Source organism: Schistocerca serialis, chromosome 2 (assembly GCF_023864345.2).
Source record: "Schistocerca serialis cubense isolate TAMUIC-IGC-003099 chromosome 2, iqSchSeri2.2, whole genome shotgun sequence".
Taxonomy (NCBI): Eukaryota; Metazoa; Arthropoda; class Insecta; order Orthoptera; family Acrididae; genus Schistocerca; species Schistocerca serialis.
The window spans coordinates 530,665,773-530,692,937 of record NC_064639.1 but is presented as its reverse complement, the minus strand read 5'-3'; the positions used below and the strand labels follow the sequence as shown (position 1 = coordinate 530,692,937).

The 27,165-nt window shown below is 39.2% G+C and overlaps 1 protein-coding gene across 1 annotated transcript; it reads left to right on the top strand.

The window, feature by feature from the left end:
* The first annotated feature begins 4,418 nt into the window (after positions 1 to 4,418).
* Positions 4,419 to 26,056, top strand: LOC126457504 (UPF0488 protein CG14286). The gene is made up of 4 exons (XM_050093827.1): positions 4,419 to 4,806; positions 9,557 to 9,731; positions 21,860 to 21,994; positions 25,723 to 26,056. Exons 1-4 carry the CDS (start codon positions 4,789 to 4,791, stop codon positions 25,932 to 25,934), a joined length of 540 nt encoding a protein of 179 aa, XP_049949784.1. The 5' UTR covers positions 4,419 to 4,788; the 3' UTR covers positions 25,935 to 26,056.
* Positions 26,057 to 27,165: the final 1,109 nt, after the last annotated feature.

The following is a 27,165-nucleotide window of genomic DNA, read 5'->3' as shown; positions in this document are numbered from 1 at the left end:
ACATCAAACAATTTGACATTAAAACAGCATTCTTGAATGGTAAACTGGAGGAAGAAATTTACATGCAACAACCACAAGGTTATGATGATGGCACAGGCCGTGTTTGAAGATTGCTCCGAAGCTTGTATGGACTGAAGCAAGTAGCAAAATGTTGGTATGAGTGTTTAAAGTTATACCTTAAGAAATCAAATTTGCGGGAGAGTAGCGCTGATCCTTGTATGTATTTTAATGAAAATTTAATCGTTTTTTTTCATGTGGATGAGGGATTGATAATAGGACCTGGTGAAACAATTCATAATTACACAAAACAATTACATGAAGAGTTTGATATAGTAGTAGGTGAAGTGCATTGTTATCTTGGCTCGCAAGTCCAAAGATTAAATGATTGTATGAAGATTAATCAGACTGCATATGTAAAAAGAGATATCATGTGACTGATGCAAAGCCAATATCATTACCAATTGAGCCTGGATGGATACCTGGTAATTCACCACCAGCTACTGATATCGACACTTACCGAGAAATTATAGGCAGTCTCACATATTTAACACTGGGGACATGTCCAGATCTAGCTTATGCTGTAAATATTGCTTCAAGAGCACAAGATTCGCCTACTGAAGCACACCTAAAATTAATTAAACAAACTCTTCGCTATTTGAAGAATACAATAAAAGATGGAGTTCAGTTTAGGAAAACGAACAATTCTGCTATAGGAGATTATAGCGATGCTGATTGTGCAGGTGAAAAATTGACAGGACGTTCAACAAGTGGAATTTTAATGAAGTTTTGAGGTGGACCAGGAATGTGGAAAAGTGAACTACAGAAATGTGTCGCACAATCATCAATGGAAGCTGAATTTATTGCCGCCAATGAGGCAAGTAAATCTCTAGTATGGTTTGATCTCTTATTGAAAGAAATTGGAGTTGTTGAAAAAGAGTTCAATTCCTACTTTACGCATTGACAATCAAAGTGCTATTAAATGTATTGAAGGGGAAGGATTCTATGAATGCGCTAAGCATATTGAAACATGATATCAGTATGTACGACAGTTAGGCAATGAGAAGATCAGTGTCAAATATGTGTCAACACAAGATCAGGCAGCTGACATTCTTACTAAGGGCTTATCAGCAAAGAAACTATCAAGAATGAAAACTTTGATTGGGATGGAAGTAACCAATGAAAATAAAGACTGAGTTAAATTCTTGATTTGATGAGGAAATATGAAATTGCTGGAGAGTGTTAAAGGATTGTAAATAGTATTACAAGTTCATATTTGTTTCTGTTACATGTGTGCAAGTATCTTTGATGTATTTGTCTTTGTATTAGAGATCTGTGAAGTTTTAAAAAATATGTAGTTGTTCTGTTGTTGATCTTATGTTAAGTTCTGGCACTTTAATAAATCTTTGTGCAATCATTTAGAGGTTGGATATATAGCCAACATGCTTACGCTCCTAGCCTCTCTCAAATCATCCAGGTTCATCGGAACAGGCAAATCCATACCTACAGACGAAAATAAGATACTAAAAATTGTCCTAAAATAAGAAACTAATAGTCCAAATTACCTCAATATCACTAAGAATGGAATTAAGTACCGAATCAATTGCAAACAACCAATTATTTAAATAAATGCACTTGAAGAATATTTTGAGCAATATGTAGCGATCTCTTTTGAAATCACATTCAATTATTTTAATGTACAATGATAGCACTTATCTGGAACACAGAACTGTTTTTTATCTATGGCTGAAAGTGAAGACATTATTATCTGTAAGTGACTGACAGGTTGTATCCCCTGCTTCACTAGACCCAATTTATCTACCACCTGTCTTGTAAACATATGGTCATAAAATCGCTGAAATTATCTCTACAATACAAGACCTTATAATACTGTGCCTCGATATTTTTCAACATATAAAGTGCCTCATGACAACAATAGTACTTTTGTTGTACATACCTGTGAAAAGTAACTGGTCTTCCCTTCAAATACTACTCTTTAACATCCAGAGCAACGACAATAGTGCACCATAGCTGTCACTAAAACACAATTATATTATAGGACCAGTTGTTTCAAAGAAAGACACAAATTTCAGAAAATAAATCCCTGTGAAGCAAAGACTTGCTGTTACTCTTCATTTTCTGGCATCAGGAGACTCCTATCGAAGTCTTGCATATTTATTCCACATTCCAAAGCCAGCCATATCTCAAATAGTTCTGGAAGTTTGTGAAGCTTTGGTTGAAGGATTATGTTAAGGTAATTAAGCTATGTTAACAGCACTAAAACACATACCCCAGCAAGAAAACTGACACAACTCGAAAATGGCAGTTTTAAGTTTATTTCACTGAAAAATATGGATACAATTACAGTATTACTTTTGTATATAATATAACAGTATATACTGCCGTTATATACTTACTTGAAATATAAAAGAAGCTTGTACTACTTCAGTATAAGTTTAGTATAATTCTTAAAAAGTATTTTCTCAAATATTGCATTTTTGAGTTGTGTCACTGTTCTTGCCATGTTGCGACGTATTTAATTGATTAGATATTTATTTTTATATTAGCATTTACATATTTGCATCATTCCATGAATATAATTTCTTCAGAATCCAAATCAGATATGCTGCCAATGAATGTGACAGGGAAATCTGCAGTTGAAGTTGACGCTGATGATCCTGTTGCGTCTATGTTTATTATTGTATGCTGCTGCTTCCTCAGAGCATTCAGTTCTTCCTCGTACAGCACATCACTTATTTGTTTTGTAGCCACCGCTCTTACATAGGGCGGAAGCGCTTTCAATTTAGTGATAACAAATTTTCCGAAATCTGTTGCCGAGTCCTGTTGTTGTCGGCGTTGATGTTGCTGCTGCATAATATTATGCCACATTTCTGTTGCATTAAGTATGGGGTCGCTTCTTCCACACACACACACACACACACACACCCCCCCTCTACCCCCCCCCCCCTCTTGGCCTGTTTTTGTGGAGGCGGTGTGCTGTCCTCTTCACCTTTCTCTGCAGGTTTCTCTGTTTCAGCTGCTGCATGTTGAGGTAGCTCTTGCGAAATCTGATGCCAAATTTACTTGTTTCAGATGCCAGCTACTGAAGACGAATGGCGTTCAAAAGAAAGTGTGTGCCGCCAGGCACTCCACTTCCCTGATTTCGTGGGTGCAATTGATGGGAAGCACATTGTTCTAAAGTGCCCTGTTGGTAGTGGGAGCGAGTATTGTAACTATAAAGGATCGTTTAGCATTGTTGATTGCTGTTGTTGACGCCAACTACAACTTTTTATATGCTGACGTTGGCTGCCAAGGGAGGATTTCTGATGGATGTGTTTTCAAGAATGCCTCCATGAGTGAGCTAATTAACAAAAACAAACTGAACGTGCCACGTCACGAGTGTTTACATGGAGGGACAAAGCCACTACCATACGTATTCCGTATTCACGGCAGAAGATGCTTTTCCATTACAGGAAAACATCATGAAGCCGTACCCAGGTAGGCACAACAGAGGCTCGAAAGAGAGAGTCTATAACCACAAATTGTCAAGGGCAAGGATGAGTGTGGAAAACACATATGGTATTATGGCTTCGGTGTTTCGTGTCTTCGGCAAACCAATGCTATTACAACCACAGAAGGCACAAACCATCACAATGACAGCAGTGTGTCTGCACAATTTTTTAAGAAGAAATTCGGAGTCAAGAAGTTATAACCAGGAAGCTTAGATTCTTTTTGTCCACAAACAGGTGAAGTCATTCCAGTGGCATGGAAACAAGATGCTAATGCTCCTCCATTACTGCACTCCTAAATCTACCATGGAGAACTTCTCAAACATTCAAGGAAATTCGCGACGAATTTGCCAACTACTTTGTGAGCCCACAAGGAGCTGTTCCATGGCAAAATAATTACAGTTAAAATTGTTGTACAAGAGAATAAAATTAATCATTTGCAAGTATAACCTTGTGTACCTCTTCAATTGTGTCCCGGGTCTCCTTTGGTTGCTGGATATCATCCAGGAAACGTAGATATTTAAATCCAAACCACTTCGTTTCGTAAAGTGTGTCAGTACCACATCCAGATTTTTTACTTTCTTCTATTTTTATTTTCTCTCGTCGGTACTGAGACAAGAGAGATTTAATTCTTTTGTCCACGTCATTGCTGCTGGTGCCGAGCACCGCAGCATCTTTTTGTGATGAATCATGTTTGATTTTAGTATTTTTATAACCTTTGCAACGTGCCTCATAGAGCGATATCAATTGGAAAATTTTGTCTCGTAACCACTGCATTTCAAATAAAAATGAAGGGACGTGAAATAAACGCACCACTGCACTCCAGCTCAGAGCAAACGAACACTAGCGCTGCACAGTCATAGCAGGCCACGAACAATGTTTCTTTGATCTCTGCCGACGTAGCCGCGGAACATTGATTTTCTGTTGCGAACATGTTGCCACCATGTTGCGAACATCGGTAGTCCATTACTAGCCACGAACAATGTTCCGTACAATGTTGCGAACTTAGTGTAAACGCGCCTTTACAAATACAATAACCTACTTACTCTATGGACACAAGTTACCCTGGTTTTGCACCACAGCTGCTAGGTGGCACTGCTTCTATCCATTCCTCAGTTTTTAAGTGACTTCAGTGCGAAGCGGATTGTTTGCAACCAATTCGACGTGTGGGGTTAGCTTTGTGTGTGTACTAAGGTGCAAAGTAGACCTAAAAAGAGCATACATATGAGAGGATAAAGCCTATCGCCCGAAAGAAAGTGATTGGAAAACATTATAATCGAGAATGCCTCAGACAAGAAAAGTACGCTTGTATTAGTAGATTATTCTGATGTTTTCGTACTTATGTTTAGGTTAGCAAGTGAGATTTGAAGAAAAAAGGAAGGAAGATTAGGGTTTAACGGCACGTGGATGTCGATGTCTTAGAGACGGAAGATTTCAAGAGTTGGAGGTGAAGGATATATTAATCGATCAGTATAGTTCACCTGATATATAGAGAAGCTAGATGCGATACAAAGCATTGAGTGTTTTAGAACTAAACATCACAATGTAATTGAAACGTGTCAGTTAATGGACTCGGGCAACATTGTACTGGCTTCCACTGTGACTACTTAGTGTTCCCGTATAGCGTGGCCCAGGCAGCTGGGTTAGCTGTATGCGTTCTGTGAATGTGATGTTTTCGTACTTGAGATATGTATAGGTTAGCAAGTGAGATTTGAAGAAAAAAGGAAGGAAGGAAGATTAGGGTTTAACAGCACGTGGATGCCGATGTCTCAGAGACGGAAGATTTCAAGAGTTGGAGGTAAAAGCGTTTCAGTTAATGGACTCAGGCAACATTGTACTGGCTTCCACTGTGACTACTTAGTGTTCCCGTATAGCGTGGTCCAGGCAGCTGGGTTAGCTGTATGCGTTCTGTGAATGTGATGTTTTCGTACTTGAGATATGTATAGGTTAGCAAGTGAGATTTGAAGAAAAAAGGAAGGAAGGAAGATTAGGGTTTAACAGCACGTGGATGTCGATGTCTTAGAGACGGAAGATTTCAAGAGTTGGAGGTAAAAGCATATATTAATCGATCAGTATAGTTCATCTGATATATATAGAGACGCTACATGCGATACAAAGCATTGAGTGTTTTAGAACTAAACATCACAATGTAATTGAAACGTTTCAGTTAATGGACTCGGGCAACATTGTACTGGCTTCCACTGTGACTACTTAGTGTCCCCCGTATAGCGTAGCGCAGGCAGCTGGGTTAGCTGTATGCGTTCTGTGAATGTGATGTTTTCGTACTTGAGTTATGTATAGGTTAGCAAGTGAGATTTGAAGAAAAAAGGAAGGAAGGAAGATTAGGGTTTAACAGCACATGGATGCCGATGTCTGAGACGGAAGATTTCAAGAGTTGGAGGTAAAAGCGTTTCAGTTAGTGGACTCTGGCAACATTGTACTGGCTTCCACTGTGACTACTTAGTGTTCCCGTATAGCGTGGCCCAGGCAGCTGGGTTAGCTGTATGCGTTCTGTGAATGTGATGTTTTCGTACTTGAGATATGTCTAGGTTAGCAAGTGAGATTTGAAGAAAAAAGGAAGGAAGGAAGGAAGATTAGGGTTTAACAGCACGTGGATGCCGATGTCTTAGAGACGGAAGATTTCAAGAGTTGGAGGTAAAAGCATATATTAATCGATCAGTATAGTTCATCTGATATATATAGAGACGCTACATGTGATACAAAGCATTGAGTGTTTTAGAACTAAACATCACAATGTAATTGAAATGTTTCAGTTAGTGGACCCAGGCAACATTGTACTGGCTTTCACTGTGACTACTCAGTGTTGCCGTATAGCGTGGCGCTGCATGCATTCTGTGAATTTGAACCCCAGAATGTTAATATCCGTAATGTGTATCGCTGAGAAAGTTATATAATATTTATGTAAAGCCATTTGTTGATGAGAACTGACAGGCTGCATCTTTCTTCTTTTAGTGTTCAACCCTGAGTTTGGTTTGCAGCAGTGCACCATTCCTCTCTTTTGTCTGCCTTCCTCTTCATTTCCACGTATGTTACATTCAGTGTCATTCATGATCTGTTGTATGTATGATATCCTTGGTCGCTCCCACTGATTCCTTCCCTCAATAGCTCCTTCTGCTATTATTCCAACGATGTTATTGTGTTGTAGGATGTGCCCTACAAGTTTGTCTCTTCTTGTTTGGATGTGCCTCCACCGAAATATGGTTTCCTAGACTCTTCTAAGCACCTCTTCATGTGTTGCTTTGTCTGATAATCATCATCCTTCTATACCATAGTACCACATCTCCCGGACCTTTAGCCATCTTCTCTCTTCTCTTCTCATTGTCAAGTTTCACATGCATGTGATATTAGACTTAAAGTTCGGTACTGTTCACATTTTGTAGCCGCTGCCTTCTTTGCTATAGGAACAATGATGCATTTCTGGAAGTCTGTCGGTATCTCTCCTGTGTTATAGATGGACCTAATAATTTTAAGGAGTATCATTTTCATGCTGTCATCAGAATTCTTTATTAGTTCTGCAGGGATATCTTCGATACCCGTTGGTTTGTTGTCGTGTCGTTCTTTTAGAGCTTTGTCAAATTATTTTTGCAGCACGCTTCGATACAGGATCATTTAGTAATTGCAAAAGCGTTACGGAGATGATAGATAAACTCCAGTGGAAGACTCTGCAGGAGAGACGCTCAGTAGCTCGGTACGGGCTTTTGTTGAAGTTTCGAGAACATACCTTCACCGAAGAGTCAAGCAGTATATTGCTCCCTCCTACGTATATCTCGCGAAGAGACCATGAGGATAAAATCAGAGAGATTAGAGCCCACTCAGAGGCATACCGACAATCGTCCTTTCCACGAACAATACGAGACTGGAATAGAAGGGACAACCGATAGAGGTACTCAAGGTACCCTCCGCCACACACTGTCAGGTGGCTTGCGGAGTATGGATGTAGATGTAGATGTCATCTCCCTTGTAATCTTCATCTACTTGCTCTTCTCTTTGTATTACTTCCTCCGAAAGAGGTGTTCTGGCATACAACTCCTTTGTGTGTTCTTTCCATCTCTTCACCAAACAGCATTTTCCCCTCTTTATTTTCTAATGTAGCTGAGAGTGTTGTTTTACGTTTGTTATAAAATTTATTTGCTGTTCTGTAGGCTAAATCAGTTCTTCCGTTCTGCATGTTTTTTTCGACTTCCCTACATATTTCCTCAAGAAAATTTTCTTTTGCCTTCCTAGATTACCTATTGACTAAATTCCGTAGTCTTCTGTATGCAGCTTTTCCTTGTTCAACAGGTGCATTTTTTGTATAATCTCCTGTTTTCTATAGGCTCAATAATATCTGTTGTAATCCATTCATGAGCATAGTGCTTTGCCAGTCTCAAGTTTTCAGTTTTTCTAGTTCGCATTTAAGTTTTACTGGTTTCTTCTTCAAACATTTAAATCTGAGTGAACTTTTCATCAGGGCCAGGTTATGGTCACTGCCTATGTCTGCAGATGGATAGCTCCTGCAATCTTTTACCTGGTTCCTAAAATGTGCTTTCACTAGAATGTAATCAATCTGTTGTCTCCTCAGGTCTCCAGGGGCCTTCCATGTGTATCTTCTTTGTTTGTGATGTTGGAAAAGTGTGTTTGCAACAACTAATTGGTGCCTCGAGCAGAACTCGATTAGTCGATCTCCTCTTTCATTACTTTGTCAAAGTCCATATTTGCCAACAATTCCTTCCTCCGGTTCTTCACCCACAATTGCATTCCAGTCCCCAGTGGCAGTCATGTGCTCATCTCCCTTAACATTTCTCATGGCATTACTTATTTCTTCATATATTTCGTCAATGACTGCATCTTCTTCTTTGGATGTTGGCATTTATATTTGTATTATCAGAGTGTCCTTTGGTTTAGTTTCAAGTTTGACTAGCATTATTCAAAAGCTATATTGCACATATCCCTTGACACGTGAGCCATAGTTTTTCCTCAAAATTATTCCAACTCCTCCCATTCCTGGTCTATCTTGGTCGGTTTCAATGTGAATGACTCTGTATTCTTCAGACCAGAAATCACCTGGTTGGGGCCATCTCATCTCCGATATGCCTAGGATATTGATTTCCAATCGTTCCATTTCAAGTTTTAGATTTTCTTATTTGCTACACTGAAGCAGCGTTCTCATGTTCCAAGTTGCTATGTTAAAATTGGGATTCTTTTTCTTCGCCTTGTCTGTATCTTTTGCAGTCCCCACCCGGAGATCTGATTGGGGGACTATTTTATCTCCAGAAAATTTTACGGAAGATACTGGCATGGTTTACTGCTGATGCTTGGGATAACCGTACTTTTTTAATATGGTGGTTTCCCCTTGCCTTCCACATCCTATGCCTTTGGACAAGAGGGTGCCCTGTACAGCATATGCTGGGGTGATGACTTATCCCTGTCATCCCTCAGTCCATGTCTATGTTAGCCATCACATGAAGTGCCACTGCTGACTATCTACCACGTGGAGGTGTAGATCAGGAGTTTTCCTTCAACTGGCAGGCATATTCTTATAATTTTGATTTATTTATTTTTAAACGACGTTGAATGGACAGTGCTGTGTACTGTGTGTGTCGAGAAACTGACCACCAGTACATACGTGTGTGTGTGTGTGTGTGTGTGTGTGTGTGTGTGTGTGTGTGTGTGTGTGTGTGTGTGTGTGTGTTATTAGAATGTTGACAACTGTGAGACAGCAGTTCGTGGAACTGCTTTGGTATTCACCAGGAGCGAATTAAGAAAGAAAGAAAATGTGAAGACATCTAGTTGAATTTGATCTTAAGTGTTATTAATGAAATTTAATCATTAGGCACCAACTTGTCCAGTTGGATTTTATGGTGACCATCAATAAACTGTCACAAGGAAATTTGGAGGAAATGCTTCAAATAACACACTAACACACTGTTGTTTACGTATGTATAGCTACATCCTTGTGTGATAGGCATTGCAGTATGATAGAATGTTTATAGGGCGTATGATAAAGTGTTATTTGATAAATAAATAAATGTGATCTGTCTTTTTCATAGGGTCATACTTCCAAGGGTAAAAATGGGTCAAAACCAATCCATAATGGTAATGACCAAATTGCTGCAAGTGCAGAAGATAGCAGTGAACAGACACAGCAGTTTCAGTTAGAATTGTACTGGTGTATTCGGCAGTTGGAGGCAGTGCTTCATACAGATAAAATGACTCCAAGGCAAGGTAAGAGAGAGAGAGAGAGAGAGAGAGAGTTAACACTAATTCTGTGAACATAAGAGAATAAAAAAATTAAAAAGCCGTGTGAAGGTTATATAGGAATGGTTAAAGATGTGGTAAAAATTGAGTAGCTGCGCCCTCCCTTCCCCATAGTTGATGTATGATATATGAACATAATAAGTTATCTATCAAAATGCTTGTCATATTATTGTCTATGAAGTATTACAGCTTTTTTGAGTTACCTTGTAGTCTGACCTTTATAACAAGAAGTGTGTGAAAGTTCTAGCTTGGACAATACCTCAAGCAAGCAACTGAAACAATACTCTAGCAAATATGTTAATACTGAGCCACTTCGTTGACTTGGCAATCTACTGAGGTTTATTCCCACTTTTAAAACTTTTTTTTTATTAAAAAAAAAGGGTGCTTCAAAGATGAACAATTACAGTTTGATTTCTCATCTTACAGTGTCTTCAATAGTATTTGACAGATGGTTGAATGCAAGGATTGTCAAAAACCTTGAACACTTAAGTATTTTATATAAAGAACAGGCAGTAGTATTTTATATAGAAAACAATTTGGTTAAAAAAAAGCATTGACTGAACAGTAAGTCTTCAAATTTTTGAAGATATTTTAGTCAGTAAAGGAGGACAGTTCACCAGTGGCTGTCTTCTATAATCTGACTACAATACCTTCAGTTGAGTGGCTCACCAGCTACAGCAGTATTGTATCAGGGGCTCATTAGGTAACCTGTCAAAATCTTAACAGGAAGCAGAAAGTAATTATGGAAGTTGTGGATTACGAATCAGGACCACCTGTCGTCTCAGACTGTGGTATTATTGGTAAAGGAATCTCACAGGATTGGGTCCTTTATTGTTTCTAATTTTTAATAATGATCTGCCTGCTGCTGTGAATAGTGTTGAGTGCAAATATACCATGTTTACAGATATCAACGTTTCAACAGCAAATCTCCCAGACATTTTAGTAAAGATGAAGTTTACACTCACACGGTCTACAGTGCTGTAGTCATTCGTGTTAGGTGGCCAATAACCATTGATCACAACCAGTCAGCTGCCAGCCTCCATTGGTGAAGCACCAGGAGACTAGTGAATCACATAAATAGCTTTTTCTATTTGTTTTCATTGTTTGATACTCAAGTTAGTAGTACTAGGACAGATAGGTTGCGTGCATGCTGTATGCAGACTCAGGAGCAGCTGGCTGCAGTTTGTGAGCAACTGAAGATACTTACGGCCACATTCAACAGTCTGCAGGCTGCTGCCTCGGGGTGTGGCAGCAGTGGATAAACTGGCCCTAGCAGTGGGGTACCTCAGGTGTCTCTTCTTTTGCGTGTGGGCACCTTCCAGTGTACCCAACACAGGACTCCACATTCACTGCACTTGTTACTCCAAGTTCCAATATTCACTCAGTGTGTTTACTGGGGGGCCTCATCCAGATGTGGAGGACACTGTGCTTGTGGCTAAGGAGGGGGCAGGGTGCGGTAGTCGGCAGTGCAAGCAAAGCTCACAATTTGCAGCATCGTACCCAGAGTTGATCAGGGTCCTTTGGTTTGCTGCCGAGTGGAGAGTCTAAACCAGAGGCTCCGTTGAGTCTGTGGTGGTCATGGCTGCAGATTTCCAGACCTATGTTGTGGGGTGTAGAGTTGTACAACTGCTCTTGATTGGTCAGGAAAGCTCTACACAAAGAAAGCTGCTACTCAGGTAGTGGAGTGCGAAGGTTTTTTTTTTTAAGACTAGGCGCTAGTTTTAGGTCCTCTGATATGCATAGCGTGGAAATAGATAGGCACAAAATAGGCACTTCAGCTGTCAAAATTTTAACAGTAAATTATTGAACTATTCAAATGTTTGGCAAATTATGGAATGTATATTGAAAAGACAGTTAGGTGCTGTAGGAGGGCGAGTGTTCATTGCCGTCAGCAAAAATATTCTGTCTGTTGAGGACAAAATTGAGTGACTGTGAAGTTAAGTGGACACAAGTAGCAGGCTTAGGTGAACTCAAGTTAATTATCAAATGATTTACTAGCCAGTTGGTTCTGCTAAAATTATTGTAGAATCATTGAAGGAAAGTCTACGCTCAGCAGCGCGAAAATGCAAAGATCATGCAGTATTAGTTGGAGGTGACTTTAATCTTCTGAACGTTGAGTATTGACTGGGACATCTATAGATTCACTGCAGGTGATATGGACGGAAAAGCTTGTGAAGTACATTTGAACACAGTTTTCTGAAAGCTGTCTTGAACTACTGGTTAGACAACCCACAGATGGTGGAAATATTTTAGAACTTGTACCTACAAACAGGCCTAATCTTAATGGCGGTGACAGTATAGAGAAGAGATTACTGATCAAGTTGTCATCATACCAATGATGGCTACTAAAACTAATCAATCTATCAAGAATGCTAGGAGAGTATTTGTGCTAGAAGAAGCAGATAAGCAGTTACTAGCATCTCATTTGATAAATGAATTGACTTCGTTTAGGTCTAATATGACAGATGTAGGGGAATTACATGAAATGTTTGAACTGATTGTAAATCATGCTCTGGAGATGTGTGTGCCAAGTGGGTTAAGGATGGAAGGACCCTCCATAGTTTAATAATCACATTGGGAAAATGCTGAGGAAACAGAAATTGTTGCACTCTTGATTCAAAAAAGGAAGTGCAAATGTTCATGGGCAAAAGTTAGTAGAAATTCATGCATCCTTAAGTAGTTCAGTGTGAAGCATATAACAGCTTTCACCATCATAGCTTAGTGAAAGATATTGTGAAGAACCCGAGAAAGTTCTGGTCATACATAAAATCACAAATCACTAACCAGGTTAAAGGTTTTTGTTTAGTGACTCTTCAAACAGTCTGGGGTGGCAACAGAAGACAACAGAAGGAAAGCTGAAGTTTTAAACTTCATGTTTAAGAAATCATTTACACAGGAGGATCATGCAAACATAGCATTTTCACTTAAAACTTCGGGACTAGTAGGCTGTGGTCAATGTACACAAACTTTAACCAGAACTCGAGGGATTGCCAAATATACAGGCAGTTTAGAGCGCACCACAGTCTATCATGTGATGTCGGCGACAAGATTATTGCTTGTGTTGCCAACATTCTCAATTGAAAGTAATGAGACATCATTCTTAAGTTGCAATGTTGACATCCACATTTTGTCTAATTTTGCCGGCCGCAGTGGTCTAGCGGTTCTAGGCGCTCAGTCCGGAGCCGCGCGACTGCTACGGTCGCAGGTTCGAATCCTGCCTCGGGCATGGATGTGTGTGATGTCCTTAGGTTAGTTAGGTTTAAGTAGTTCTAAGTTCTAGGGGACTGATGACCATAGATGTTAAGTCCCATAGTGCTCAGAGCCATTTGAACCATTTGTCTAATTTAACACCTTCCTCTTTTCTCTTAAAATTATTATGGTGTTTATAAATCTCAATAGCCTCTCTTTACACATGTGCATGCTAATGCGATGATTTTGATATAGCACTGGTCTCAGTGAATGTTATTTCAAGATCATCCTCTTGGTAAAGGTGGTCCATTGTGGATGATGTATCTGTATATCCTAGGTGGCTATTCCTCCTGTGTTCGAGATGGGTGTTAACACTTTATTTTGTGGTGCTGATATAAACCAGTCGACAACTACAGGGAATTTTATATATAGCCGGTGTAGGCAAGGGATGTTGTATATCTTTTGCTGATCTTAAATATTCTTTTATCTTCGTGGTACGTCTGAATGTACTTGCTCAAAACTTTCCCAATACAATCTGTAATCAAGCTGATGAACAGAAGGAAAACTTTCCCTTGGGTGGCCATCGTTCCTCATTGATCCTGATTTTCTCCCTAGGGCGAAGTGCTCTATCTATAACCTTGTTAGAACAACTATTCTTCTTGAATGTCGACCATAGATTTTAAAGCTCATCTTTTAGGTAAGCCGGTTCAGAAATTTTGTGCATCCTATCTACCAACGTTTAATTCAGCCCCGTTTTTTGTCTGGAGTGGTGGTTAGCATCTTTATGCAGGTAACATTCAATATGTGTGGCTTTTCTGTATATGGCCCAATGTCCAATCCCCTCGTTTGACAACAGACATATCCAAGAAATTCAGCTGGCTTTTGTTCTGTCTCCATAGCAAATTGTGTTTATGGATTGGTACTGTTGAGATGTACCAGGAATGCATCCAATTGCTCTGAACCATGTGTCCATCTACTAAAGTATTATTGACATAGAAGTACCACCTGACTGTCTTTTTCTGGCAGTCCATAACACCTGTTGTTCCAATTTCTTCATAAACAAATTGGCAACAGCTGGAGTAAGGGGACTGCCCATAGCTACCCAATCAATCCGTTCGTAAAAATCATTATTGTATTGAAAATAGGTCGTGGAGTTATTCATACTCTGCCTCACCACAACCTATTTTCAGTACAATAATGATTTTATGAACGGACTGACACGGTACTGTGGGCGGTCCTCTTAATCCAGCTGTTGCCAATTTGTTCATGGATAACTTGATATTCGATGCTCCCTCGAGTTCACCGTTTTACCTCTGAAGATGTGTCCTGCTGTCGCGGAGGAAATATTAGGAGAAAGTTATATACATCGACTATGGCGTAACAGCCTGGAAGTTTTAAGTGATATCGCTACCAGTCATGAAATCATACATTGTATGATGAAACATACTGTTGGTTGATTGTCGTACAGACTCCCACATGGAGGACAGAAATTGGCATCCTTGGCATAGGGAAACAGCTGAAAGAGTTGCAAGCCAATAAGTCACCAGGTCCAGATGGAATACCAATTGGGTTTTACAGAGAATACTCAGTGGTGTTGACCCCTTCCTTCTCTTGCATTTATCGTGAATCTCCCACCCAGTGTAAAGTCTCATGTGGCTGAAAAAATAGTGCTGCTAACTCCTATATAAAAGAAAGGTAAAAGATCAGATCTGCATAATTACAGACCAATGTCTTTAACATTGGTTTGCTGCAAATTTCTTGAACACATTCCGAGTTCGAATATAATAAGTTTCTTTGAGATGGAAAATTTTTTGTCCACAAATCAGCACATATTTAGAAAGCTTTGCTTGTCCAAAATTCAGCTTGCCCTTTTCTGCCATGATATCCTACAAACCATGGATGGGGGGCAACAGGTGGATTCCATATTCCTAGATTTCCCCAAGGCATTTGTGGTGCCCCACTGCAGACTGTTGATGAAGGTCTAAGCATACAGTTCAGGTTCCGAGATATGAGAGTGGCTCGAAGACTTCTTAAGTAATAGAACCCAGTACATTGTACTTGAATGCGTGTGTTCATCACAGACGAGGGTATCATCAAGAGTGCCCAGGGAAGTGTTATACGACCACTCTTATTCTCTATATACATAAATGATCTGGCAGACAGAGGGAACAGCAATTTATGGCTGTTTGCTGATTATGCTGTGATGTGCTGGAAGGTGTCATTGTTGAGTGTACAAGATGACTTAGAATTCCTGGTTGATGTGTTGAATGACAGCTTGTTCTAAATATAGAAAAAAATGTGATTTAATGTGAATGAATAGGAAAAAAACTGTCCTATAATGTTTGAATACAGCATTAGCAGGGCATTGCTTGACACAGTCACGTTGATTAAATATGTAGGTATAATTTTGTAAAGCAATATGAAATGAAATGAGCATATCAGGTTGGTAGTAGTGAAGGGGAATGCTGGGCTTCGTTTTGTTGAGAGAATTTTGAGTGTGTGTAGCTCAGCCATAAAAGATACAGCATATAGAATGCTAGTGCAACCCACTCTTGAGCACTGTTGGTGTTTGGGACACTATAATTAACGATCAGTAGTAGATAATAGGGAAGTAATATCTACATCTCCATTAGCATATCTTAAAATTGGAAGCAGTTTCCATGTATTTCTGTGTGGGTTTAAAGTAACAGGTGGTGCTGGGTAAGTAGTAAACCAAATAAACATCAAGTAGAGCTGGATGCATACAGAGGAAAAGGATTTAGTGGCTGTGCCAACATGGCCATCTGGACAGTGAGTAATTGTGATTTTAATGCAGAGGTTTACTATCCTCTGGCATTTGCATCTTTGACTCTGCCTCAAGATTAAGAGTCAGGTAACCGGAAAAGGAAGTGGACAGTTTGCCGAGTTCTTGGTCTTTCCTGAACTGATGGTGGATCTTTATCTACAATGAAGCCATTGTTTTTCATTGAGAATATTGAAGATTGGTCTGGGGAGGTTGCTCTAATAGAGAAGATCAGAAATGGATTTTTGCTGATCAATCACTGGCGCTTCAGTTCTGCATTAAGAGAGGAGATATACCAGTCACCATCTCTTCTCATAACAAGCTCAGTAAGAATTAGAGGTGTTTCTTGCATCTGGACCTAATGCTACAAGCTGATGAAGAGCTGTGTAATAATCTGCCATGGCATGGAGTCCAATTTTCTTCTCTGTATCCAGGAGGGGCCTAAGGTTAATAGAGTGGACACTGGAGCTTTTGTCATAGCCTCCAAAAGCAACATTTTTCCTGAGAAGGTTAAGGTCATTTTTTATAGGAGTGATGTTGGCCCTATTTTCCTCCTCCAGTGAGATTTTTTAGGTGCCAAAGTATCTGACACATATCCTCCCACTGTTCTAATGCAGCTATCTGTAGAGCATGTGGATGGGCATCCCACGATAGCAGCCCTTGTGACCAAACCCCCTCAATGCGTCAACTCTCTGGAACTGCACCTTCCTCATTCACTGCAGTGCTCAGTGTTCAAGAGGGAGAAGAAAATTCAAGAGTATAAAACACTTGACTGCCTGTCATATCTAGATGCAGAGAAAAAGTTTGAAAGACTTCATTTGAGTGACATAGTCTCAGATTTTGTGACTGGTGTGTCACTGTCCATACATTATGTGGTGACATGATCTTGCACGACACGTCCTGACTCTGGTCCTAGAGCTGAGGGAGGGAATGCCAGCTGCCTTGCCCCCTATACCTGCAGCACCAGTGGTTGCCACACTGAGGATAAAGTGGGGAAATCTTCACAGAAATTGAAGTCTCACAATCATAAGCAGAAAGTTAAGCTACTTTCCGAGGCTTCAGATCTTCACTAAGGTGTGGCATGCATATTTCCAGGCCCCTCAAAACAGATGCCATTGTGTTGCCAACTATGAATCGGCCAGTTCCTTCTGCGTCGGGAGGATACGCCTCACTGTAACTGCTGTAGTTTAGTGGTGATAGCACATTTTCTTGTTGAGTGTGACCTGCTGGCTGGTCTGTGGCAAGCTCTAGGCCTGTTTATCTCACTATCTGCGCTCCTTGTGGATGATGAGATGACCTCTACCAAAGTGTTACATTTTCTGAGGGAGAGCAGATTTTACACTAAACTACAGCAGTCCTCCACTTCAGGGTTGGGGGGGGGGGGAGAGTCTCCCCTTATGGTAGGCACACCCCCCCCCCCCCCTCCCATGTGACTGCAAGTTACTTTCTCCACCCCCCCCCCCCCCCCCCCCCCCCCCTCCCCATCCTGTTGTGCTTTTAGATCCGGTTCCAAGATGTCCAGAAATGGCAGACAGCCACCCTTCTCCACTCCATCATAAATTTAATACTGTCGTGGCCTGCGTGCCATAGATGGAGCAATATTTGAAAGAGGAGGGTAACTTGATAGAGGTCACTCATATAGTGACTGTCTTTGCATATGCATCGCGTCACACCTATTTTTGGTATAAAAGTAGTGATGTGAACTAACGATCTCCAGCAGAACACTCAACTGAAGATGATTGAGTGATTGTCAGCTGAAGTATCATGGCATGAAGTTGATGTTATCAGGCTGCAATCGTGAAATTTTGTGGAATAAGGAATAACCCTTTTTAAATAAACTTCTTTTTAACACCAAAGGAGTGGAGCTATTCAATAGGAGTAGGTCATCATTTCAGGTTTGTTTTCACAAGCGTAATTTACTGCATGAAAAGTTTTTGTCTCAGTTGTTTATCATTGAGAGAAATGACATAGTGGTCTCGAGGTACCAATATCTGCATGCCACAAGGATTATTTCATTCGAAGACATGGTGTGGTTGGATGAGACATGGGTTTACGCTTGTCTCAATGTTGACCAAGGGGTGGATGGATCACACAGGACAAGAAATGACGAAAGCACAATTGGGAGAAGGTGACAGGTTAATGGTGCTTTACACTGGCTCTGTTTATTACTGGTCCACTTCAGGAAGCAAAGTGACTGTTGTGAGGAAATGAATGCTATAATTTTCATGGACTGGTTTTCTAGCATTCTGTGGCAAAATATTCCTGTGATTTCGATAGTAGTGATGGACAATGTGCCATACCACTCTCTTGTGATAAAGGAAGCTCTAACAGTACAGTTGAGGGAAGTGGATATTTTACTTTGAGTACAAAGAATTGTTGTATTGAATAAAATAGAACCTGGAATGAATAAGGTAGAGTTAATGGAATTTGTAATTGAGCATATAAGGGTCGAGGTCAAAGATAATGGGGCAAGAAACAAGAAGCAGCTTATGCTCAGTGATGTTGAAATGCTGATAAAAGAAACCATTGCAGATGTTATCCTACAGGACTAGTTGTAATGTAGTAGAATAAGACAGTGTTAAATGAAGAATACAATTCCACACATATCGGAAATTGCTATACCATCATACTGTGTTGTTTATGCAAAGGGCATGCAGAAGTTTAAATTGTAACATTGCTAGCTTAATGTATGTATGAAAACATGTTAACTTATGATGAAATGAAACCAGTGATATTCAGTTATAACCCTTTTATAAGGAGATTGTATTGCAATCCAAAAATATGTTAAACATAATGTAAACATGAAGGCTGAAATTATTCTTTGTGGGATTAATACAGTGGAGAGTAATAGTAATTATGATAGAGCTGACTGCAGGATTCATGTTGAGAACAAAAGTTGTACTGTAATTGAAAAGCAGTTAACAGAAAAGATTAAGGCATTATTAACGATACATGTTTCATGAAATTTTAATATGAAAACAAATTTTTCAACTAGTAAGTGTATCATAGATATTGTCATGATTGGTAAAGCTAAAATCTTTAACCAGTTTAATGAAAGCGTATAAATTTAAATTTTAAGTTCAGTTATGCTCGATTTAAACAATATATAGAAATCTTCTGTAATTGTTGGATCTTATAACACCGTTATTGACAGTAGTCGTGGCAGCAGTTAGTACATGTCAGTCTAGCATCAGCCTTACGTCAGGTTTTGGGCACTAAACCTATTTTAAAAGTATTTTGTGTGTTTTGGCTATGTTATTTTTTTGGCAAACTTGTCCAAATTGCCTGACATTATGTAGAATTGAAACCAGGAGCTACACACCTCAATCATCTCCTAGAATATCAGCAAGTTAAATAATTGAAATGTAACCACGAAAACTGACTACGTTTTGTGGTCTCCTCGGGTAGTCAGCCATACCAGGAAGGTATGTTGAGGAGACATGGATTCATGATGGACTGCTGGAAGAACAAATTGAAGAGATGATCATTTCGGTTGGCTCCAGTAATGGTTCCAGGTCTAAAGAAGAGAACAGGGATTATTCCTCTGTCGGAGTCACTTCACTTAAACTATAGCTGTAAGTGTGTATAAAAGACTCGCTGATGGAAAAAATGAGAAAATCTAGATTTCGTTCCATTCAGTCACAAGGTAATGATGGTTAATCTTGCAAAAACCCACCCAAAATTTGGAGAATGTAAAAGCGAAAGGACAAGATCAGTTGAAGACTACACAACATTTGAAAATTTGGGAAGAACACATTATAAATCATTTAACCTGAAAGGATAAATGTAACACCGTTGTTACCTGGACATATGATAACTTTGTAGAAGTGCAGAGTTGTAACCAACAAGTCACCACAAGAAACTCGCAACAATGGGCACTTGCTGCTGTGAGTGAGTTTCTAGATTTGGAATTCAAAACCTCAGAAACATGATCAGAGAGGTCAAACAAAAGCATAAGATTCATCAAACAGAAATTTGGAAATTTAAGAGAGACTGCCACTCTAGAGGAAACTCTTGCTGGGAAGAGAAGTTTTGAGTGGGGCTCGGGCTCTTAACCCCCCCCCCCCCCCCCCTCCCCGTTATGACAAGGATTTTGCTATCAACATCGATCAGACAGGCAGACAGGCGAGTGGAGAATCCTCATTCATTGACATCAGTTGAAATACTCTTTTTAACCTCACGTACAACAAAATATTAACATTTGTATGTTCTCTTTGCAGGTTGCCAGTAGCAATTGACATATAACCAAATCCTGGACCATTGAGAGGAAAAAGTAGTTCTTGTGAAATGACGGTATAGGAACAAAGTAAGCCACTTGTATAAAGTGCAACATGCTGTAACCCTTCTGGAAAATTATTGCCAACAGTCTACATATGCCAATAAGAGAGTATTGGCCCTTTAGACTGAAGATTCAAACAATGGTGGATGATTATGTGGCAAAGTATGGGACTATCATCATTACTTATCACAATCTGGGAAACTTACAGCAGTCTTAAAGAAAAAGCTTTTGACTGATGTAATGAACTCTTACACGCAGGGGAACGAATTTCCTCTATTAATTTACTCTTGGCAAAAACAAACATATCCACAATCATGGGATTAGATATTTAAGATGGTGAAGGATTGCCATTGTCCAGTATTAAAATGATCCCCCACTCTCCAGATACATTCTGCCAGTGCAACCTTACGATGTTTCTTGTTATTGTCAGGCAAAGAATTTGATAGAAAAGTTTCAAAACTGCTCTTATCTCATTGAGAGAGAAAAAGAAATCGCATCCCCATGAGGCTGTACATTCCATTGTACATCAGCTATCCTTGCCGATATTTGGTGAAATGGTGTGTTACACATGGTTCACTGCCAAACAGTGCATTGAGAGAGTACCTGTTATAAATGTAAATCAAGTTTATTTTTCTATAGAGACTTTAAAACAATTATGTACTTATAAAAGAACTAGATGTAATTATAACATGTGTAAGGTGCTGAGAAAATTATTTCTTTCCCTGTTTTTACTATGAATATCATACCAACATGCATAAATCACAACAGTAAAATAGTGCAAGTATCTAATTTTGTATACAACTTTCTCGTGTACACCTCTCAGTCCCTTCCTGGATATTTATTTGCAAACCTAAATTTTCCTGTTCTTTTAATGCCTGTTGTGAACGTATTAATAGATATAATATATTGAGCATTAATTCAATTTATTTTCAGTGTAAGTAATGTAAAAATTGAAAAATAAAAAGGAAAAAATGTTTCTGCATAGGGATACAACCCTCAGATTACCATTCCATACTCTTTCTGGTGCACCAACTGCTCCCTGGAAACTACTCCATTGTAAATGGCTCATGCGTTGCCCAACCTGCAACAAAAACTGCTATTTTATTCTAAACAAACGGCCATCTGGAGCTTCCACTTCTCTCACTTTTATTTCTGGCCAAACTGTGCGCATACTGTAACTTCGGATGAAATTCGTAATGACGAGTAGCCATGATGTGCTTGTTATGTTCTTGTGGTTTGTTCTCCTTGCATTGCTTCACTGCTTCACTTCTCCTCATTCCCCGTTTCTTTTGTAAGATTATTGAATTAGTCTCCTTGCTTAAAAATGTCAATTTATGGTTAATTGTTAAGGCTGCTTGTACTGCATGGAGACACAGCAACAGTTTTCAGTGGTCACATATTTCATATCATTACATCTTCGTTGATTTCATCTCCTTTGCACTATTCATCCCTTGTGGCTGAATAAATTACAGTCCTGCTCAACTCCGTTCCACCAGTGGTGTTTTTTCCGTGTAACCTGTTGTAGGACCTTTGGTAAAATGCTTAGAAATTGTAGCTGGAAACATCAGCAACAATGAATTTTTGAGCCAGGGCTGGAGTCATGCTTAGATAAACTAATGGTTAAAGCAACTTTTATGAGAAGCAGGAAGTCTCTTTTTGAGTTCAGTTAGAGCACAAATTTGGAAATTTTAAGTTTTGTGTGCTGAGAACCAATTGCTTTTTGTGTTGCATAAGACTGCAGAGGTGTCTGTGATCACAGTATTATATATAAATCTTTAGTGTTGCTTGCAACTCGCTTACGTTGCGTAGCTTTATGGTAGTATAACTAAATTACTTTTGTTCCAGCTCAAGATGCCAGTCGCGCATTGAATGTACTAAAGAGCAAAACTGCACCTTTAATAAAAAAACGCCAAGTGATGAGGACAACATTTGGTGACTACAGAGTCAAAATGTCTGAGGAGGAAAAGCAATTTAACAAGAGTATGATATCTTTTAAAATTAGATATATACTTAAATTAGTGCTTACACCACTAATCTTGTGTGAAGTGGTTGTCTGTCTTTGTAGCAGAAGTTGGAAACTGAAGAATTCTTTAGAAAAATGATTTAATTGAATTTGATGATTATCAAAAAATTGGCCTAAGAAGAAATGTAGAACTTGAGAAAATACAAAAATTTCAAGTTGCTGTGAAGGGAAACTGCAAAATTGTTATAGGATAAATGGCTGATAGAAGGTGACTTCTGAAAATTATGATTGCAGCCAGAAAGAATTATAAAATGAAAGACTGTGTAGAATTAGCAGTGTAAATTGTAACTGACAAAAATATTTGTTTAGTGGATGTTAAATATGAGTACCATAATAACTCATTTGAAAAAAAATTTGCGAATTTTACTGCATGCTTTAGAAATTATGTTACCTCTTTTTTTCTGTTGTGCTATATTGTAAAGTGCTTTGAAACCATCAGATTAATGTAATACCTAGAAAGGACATGACAAAGCATAGTAGGTGCAAATAATAAGACAGAATTGCTTCAGGGGCAAAATATTTGGTACTGCCAACAGTCAAACTTAAAAGTACGACACTACCTGCTTTTGAAACTTTTAGTTTCTTCCTGGGGCGGAGCAGGCAAGGCGAAATATGTTGGAGAAGGTAACTCAGCCCCAAATTTAGAGACATATATAAGAGGGGCATTCAGTAAGTAATGAACACTTTTCTTTTCTGGTCCAATTGTGGTTGAAAAAACGCAAAATTTTTTGTTGGGCATATTGGGGAATTGCCACTTCAGCACCTATAGTTTCATGACTTTCTTATAGGTGGCAGTGCAGTACTAGCCTTCAAGATGGCATCTGTAATGGAGTTGCATTCAAGCAGAAAGCTGTCATTGAGTTTCTTTTGGCAGAAAACCAGAGCATCGAAAATATTCGTAGGTACCTGCAGAGTGTTTAAGGAGACCTGGCAGTAAACAAAAGCTTCTTGAGTCATTGTGCATTGTGTCTCTCATCATTGCAACAAGGTCACACAAACCTGTCAGATCTCCTGTGTGCCAGCTGGCCACACACAGCTGTGACATACGTAATGTTGGAATGTGCAGACACTCTCATTCAAGGTAATCGATGGATCACATGCTCAGCTGGGCATTTCTGTTGGTAGTGCTGACACACTTGTCCGTCAGTTGGGGTGCTCAAAGGTGTGTACCTGGCTGGGTCCTCAACATCTAACAGAAAGCCTTAAAGAGCAACAAAACACCATCTATGTGGAACTGCTTGCACGTTTTGAGGCTTATTGTGACCCTTTTTGTTTGAACATTGTCACAGGCAGTGAAATATTGGTTCATCCCTTCGAACCAGAAACAGAACTGCAGTCCACGTACTGGTGACACACCACGACTCTGGAGGTTTTATTCTGTCTGATGTCCTCCCTTAGGTTGCAACAATCAACTCTGAAATGTGTTGTGCTACTCTCGGGTAATTGAAGAAATGAGTTCAGCGTGTTTGTTGCCACAAAAATGCAAATGAACTACTCCATGACAATGCAAGGCTTCACACGAGGTTGCGCACTTGAGAGGTGCTCAGAAAACTTCATTGGACTGTTCTTCCTCATGCACCCTACAGCCCGGCTCTTGCAGCACCTTCAGACTTCCATCTGTTTGGCCTAATGATGGATTTACTCTGTTGGAAGTAGTATGTGGGCGATGGGGAGGTTATGATGTAGCACGACTTTGGTTCAGGTATCGACCAGTAGAAGGGTATTGTGCAGGCATGCAGGGGCAGTAAGGTGGTGCAAGGCCCTCACATTGAACAGAGATTATGTTGAAAAATAAGATTTTGTAGCCAAAAGAGTGGGGAGTAATATGGTGTATTGGAATCCTGAATAAAACCAAACTGTTCTCAGAAAAAGTGTTGCAGTACTTATTGGACTCCCCTCATATATTTAAGGTTTTGCCCTCTGAGTTACAACATAGAAAACCTTTTTATACTTTCTGTTATGTAAACTAATCTAGAGTCATTAGATAAATACATTAGGTAGTACCACACCATAATAGGAAAAAGAAAATAATGAAATTTGAAACACTCGTTTATAAAAACATGAGATTGCATGCTAATGACAATTCATATTTCTGAAGACTATTCTTAATCTCAGTTACAATGCATATATTTCAGTTTTTGACATGTGTATGTTTCTGCACTAGTTGAGTAGTTTCATTTTGACACTTCAGTCTGCTCAAAATGATATTAAGGAATTGATGATTACTCAGCCACCAAATTATGTTAATATGAGGTATCATCACAATAATCATCCTCATATGTAAGAGACAGTCAGATGAAGGCAAGACAGATGGAAAAAAGTAAGTAAACTATTTATTATTTCAAAAGTAAACACCATAACTGTTAATACATTTACCCCAGTGTGATACAAGATGGTCAAGTCTTCATGGAAAAATGTTTACAGTTGCCTACAGAACCATGATTGTCCCAGGCATGCACTTCATCATCTGGCTTATTGATGGCCATGAATCTCTTTCTTCAGGTCTCCAAAAATGTGGAAATTGCATGGGGAGAAACCAGAACTGTATGCGGGATGTGTAAGGGCTTCCCAGTGAAACTTCTGTGGGTCTGTCCACATTTGCTAAGATTGTTTCAACTACACTGAAAAATTTATGCTGGGAAGTCCTTACACGTCCTCTGTAGAATCCTGTTCTCTGCCCGTGCAATTTCAGTATTTTGGAGCCCTGAGAAAAAACATTTGTGGCTGTCGATTTGCTTCAGATGAAGAGATGCACGCCAGGGTACAAAAAGCAACTGTAAACATTTTTCCATGAAGGCATTGACTGTCTTGTCACAGTGAGGTAGATGTATTAGTAGTCATGGCAATTACTTTTTGAAATCGTACCATATCTTCTACCTTGGTTTTGTTTTCTTTCTGTACAAAGTATACAGCAGCTCATTTGAAAGTAACAGAAATGCTTTGAAGTCAATCATTTCTTGTAGGTTTCTTGTGTCAACAAAGTCTTTCTCTTTCACATGTGTCAGTTCTGAGTGGTTTGCCTCTATATCATGTAGAAAGAAAACACCAAACTTAATACTTACTCAAGTCATGTGGGCCAGTTTATATCTTTATTCCTTGACAATCTGTTGAGTCTCCATCTGCGGTCCACTGCTTGCATATTTCATAATACATTGGCTCTTATTTTGTAAGTATCGTTCCACATTCAAAGTGCTGATATTCAGCCTATCACTGTCATTTCTTTCCATCCAACCAGAATTATGATCTATTATTTTCCTTTCTTTTCTGTTTACATTTACTTGCAATCTTTCTTTGTATTTGTTATGTTTTAACGTCTTCCAAATGCACACATGGGTGTGCACATGCTGTATCCCCACCCCCAAATCCCATGGAAGTAAAAAAAAGACACCAGAGGGAGGGAGGCTGTAGAGTACAATCTGCAGAAATTTCACACTATATATTGGAACAGGTTCCCACTGTTTTGTTCCAATTCATCAGTTAGCAATTTGACGTGAACTGTGTGATAACAACTCCACTGTTTATTAGGGTCTTCAGCTGCTCCAACTGTACCCATTAATGTCGCTCCTGCATGTTTTCTAATTGCAGATACGTATACCAGATGTTTCAAGGTTGTAAATTGTTATCCAGATCTTATTTTGAAAACTTTGGTAGTTATTGCTGATATTAGTTTTGTTGTATATTTCAGCAAAAACACAGCTGAGAGTGGCTGCTGTAGCACCAGACAAAAAGTCTCATTTTTTCAAAAAATGTTCTTCGTTGTCCAGCAGTACAACAACAAATGCTAAAGAAGAAGAGGTGGACAACTGTGATGAGACAAAATGTACTGAAACCTCCGAAGACAGAAAAAATATATATGAAGCATTAAATGGAAGCTGTTTCAGATTCAACTTTGAATGACAGGTTTATGTAGAATTTTGTGATGTCATCAACAATATTCCATACATAAATACACATTTTATTTGAAATGTCCTTTGTTTATTGGACTTCCAATTCTGTAAATAAATTTTCTATGGAAATTTGTTTTGAAAATTTATGTGTCAGTAAAGAAATCTGTCATTTTATTAACACCTTTTTAAAACATGCAGAGACATTTTTGTAAAGAAAAGTAAAAACTGTTTCAAATGTATCACTCAAATGGCAATGTGAGACTTTTGCACAGGGGAGGGGAGGGGTGGTAATGCTCGCAGCATCTGTGGCATTCGGTAAGCCTCACATGCTCCTTGGATGATGCCAAATGGTGGATACTTCAGGGAGCTCAGTCTTTGTTGACTAGGTACAAGTTTCCTGAATTTGGAGAGTAGTGAATGCCACCAGCCTCCTGTAACCATAAGCTGTGGGCATGCTTCAGCAACATCAAATTTCTTCTTGCAGAATAGGTCTGCCATCTGGGAATAACAACACCCACTCTTCTAAAAGACAGACAGAGGCTAGTTGTCCTGATAATCTGGCTGTATTTAGTAATGGAGCTCAAGAAGTTATAAATCAGAATGTGTTTATTTTTGTTTGATCTAGAGGAAATACAAAGGCATAATGGAGAGACTGATAAGCCTCAGCTTTCATTATGATCTTTAATTCATCACTACGTGAGTATATCATGAAAGGGTTCCTCCGTCTTTGGGCTGAGCTTAGATGCCTAACTCTTTGAGGTGTTACAAATGCTAACAATTTTGCTATATAACATTAAGTAGCAGAGATGAAGTGACTTGCGGAAAATTTGGAACAGCAGCCCATGAGTCTGGCACTGACTGCCTGTCTCCAGCAGTCAACATCATCTGTTCTGGGAGCCACTGGGTATAGAGACGAGACTGCCTGGTATCCACTGAAGAAAGAAAAAAAATCATAGAATAAAAGTTACAAAACAGATCCCTTACACAGAAACCAAAAACAAATATAAGGCAATGAAATCCTGCCTTTGCCACTTGTTATGTTTCTGGTAAAGAAACCTGTCCCCAGCGTAGATGCTTAGATGTTCTACATTACATCTATACTCGGCGGACCGCCGTGAGATGCTTGGCAGAGGGTTCATCCCATTTTACCAGTTATTAGGGTTTCTTCCCATTCCATTCACATATGGAGCATGAGAAGAATGATTGATTGAATGCCACTGTGTGTTAGTAATTACTCTAAT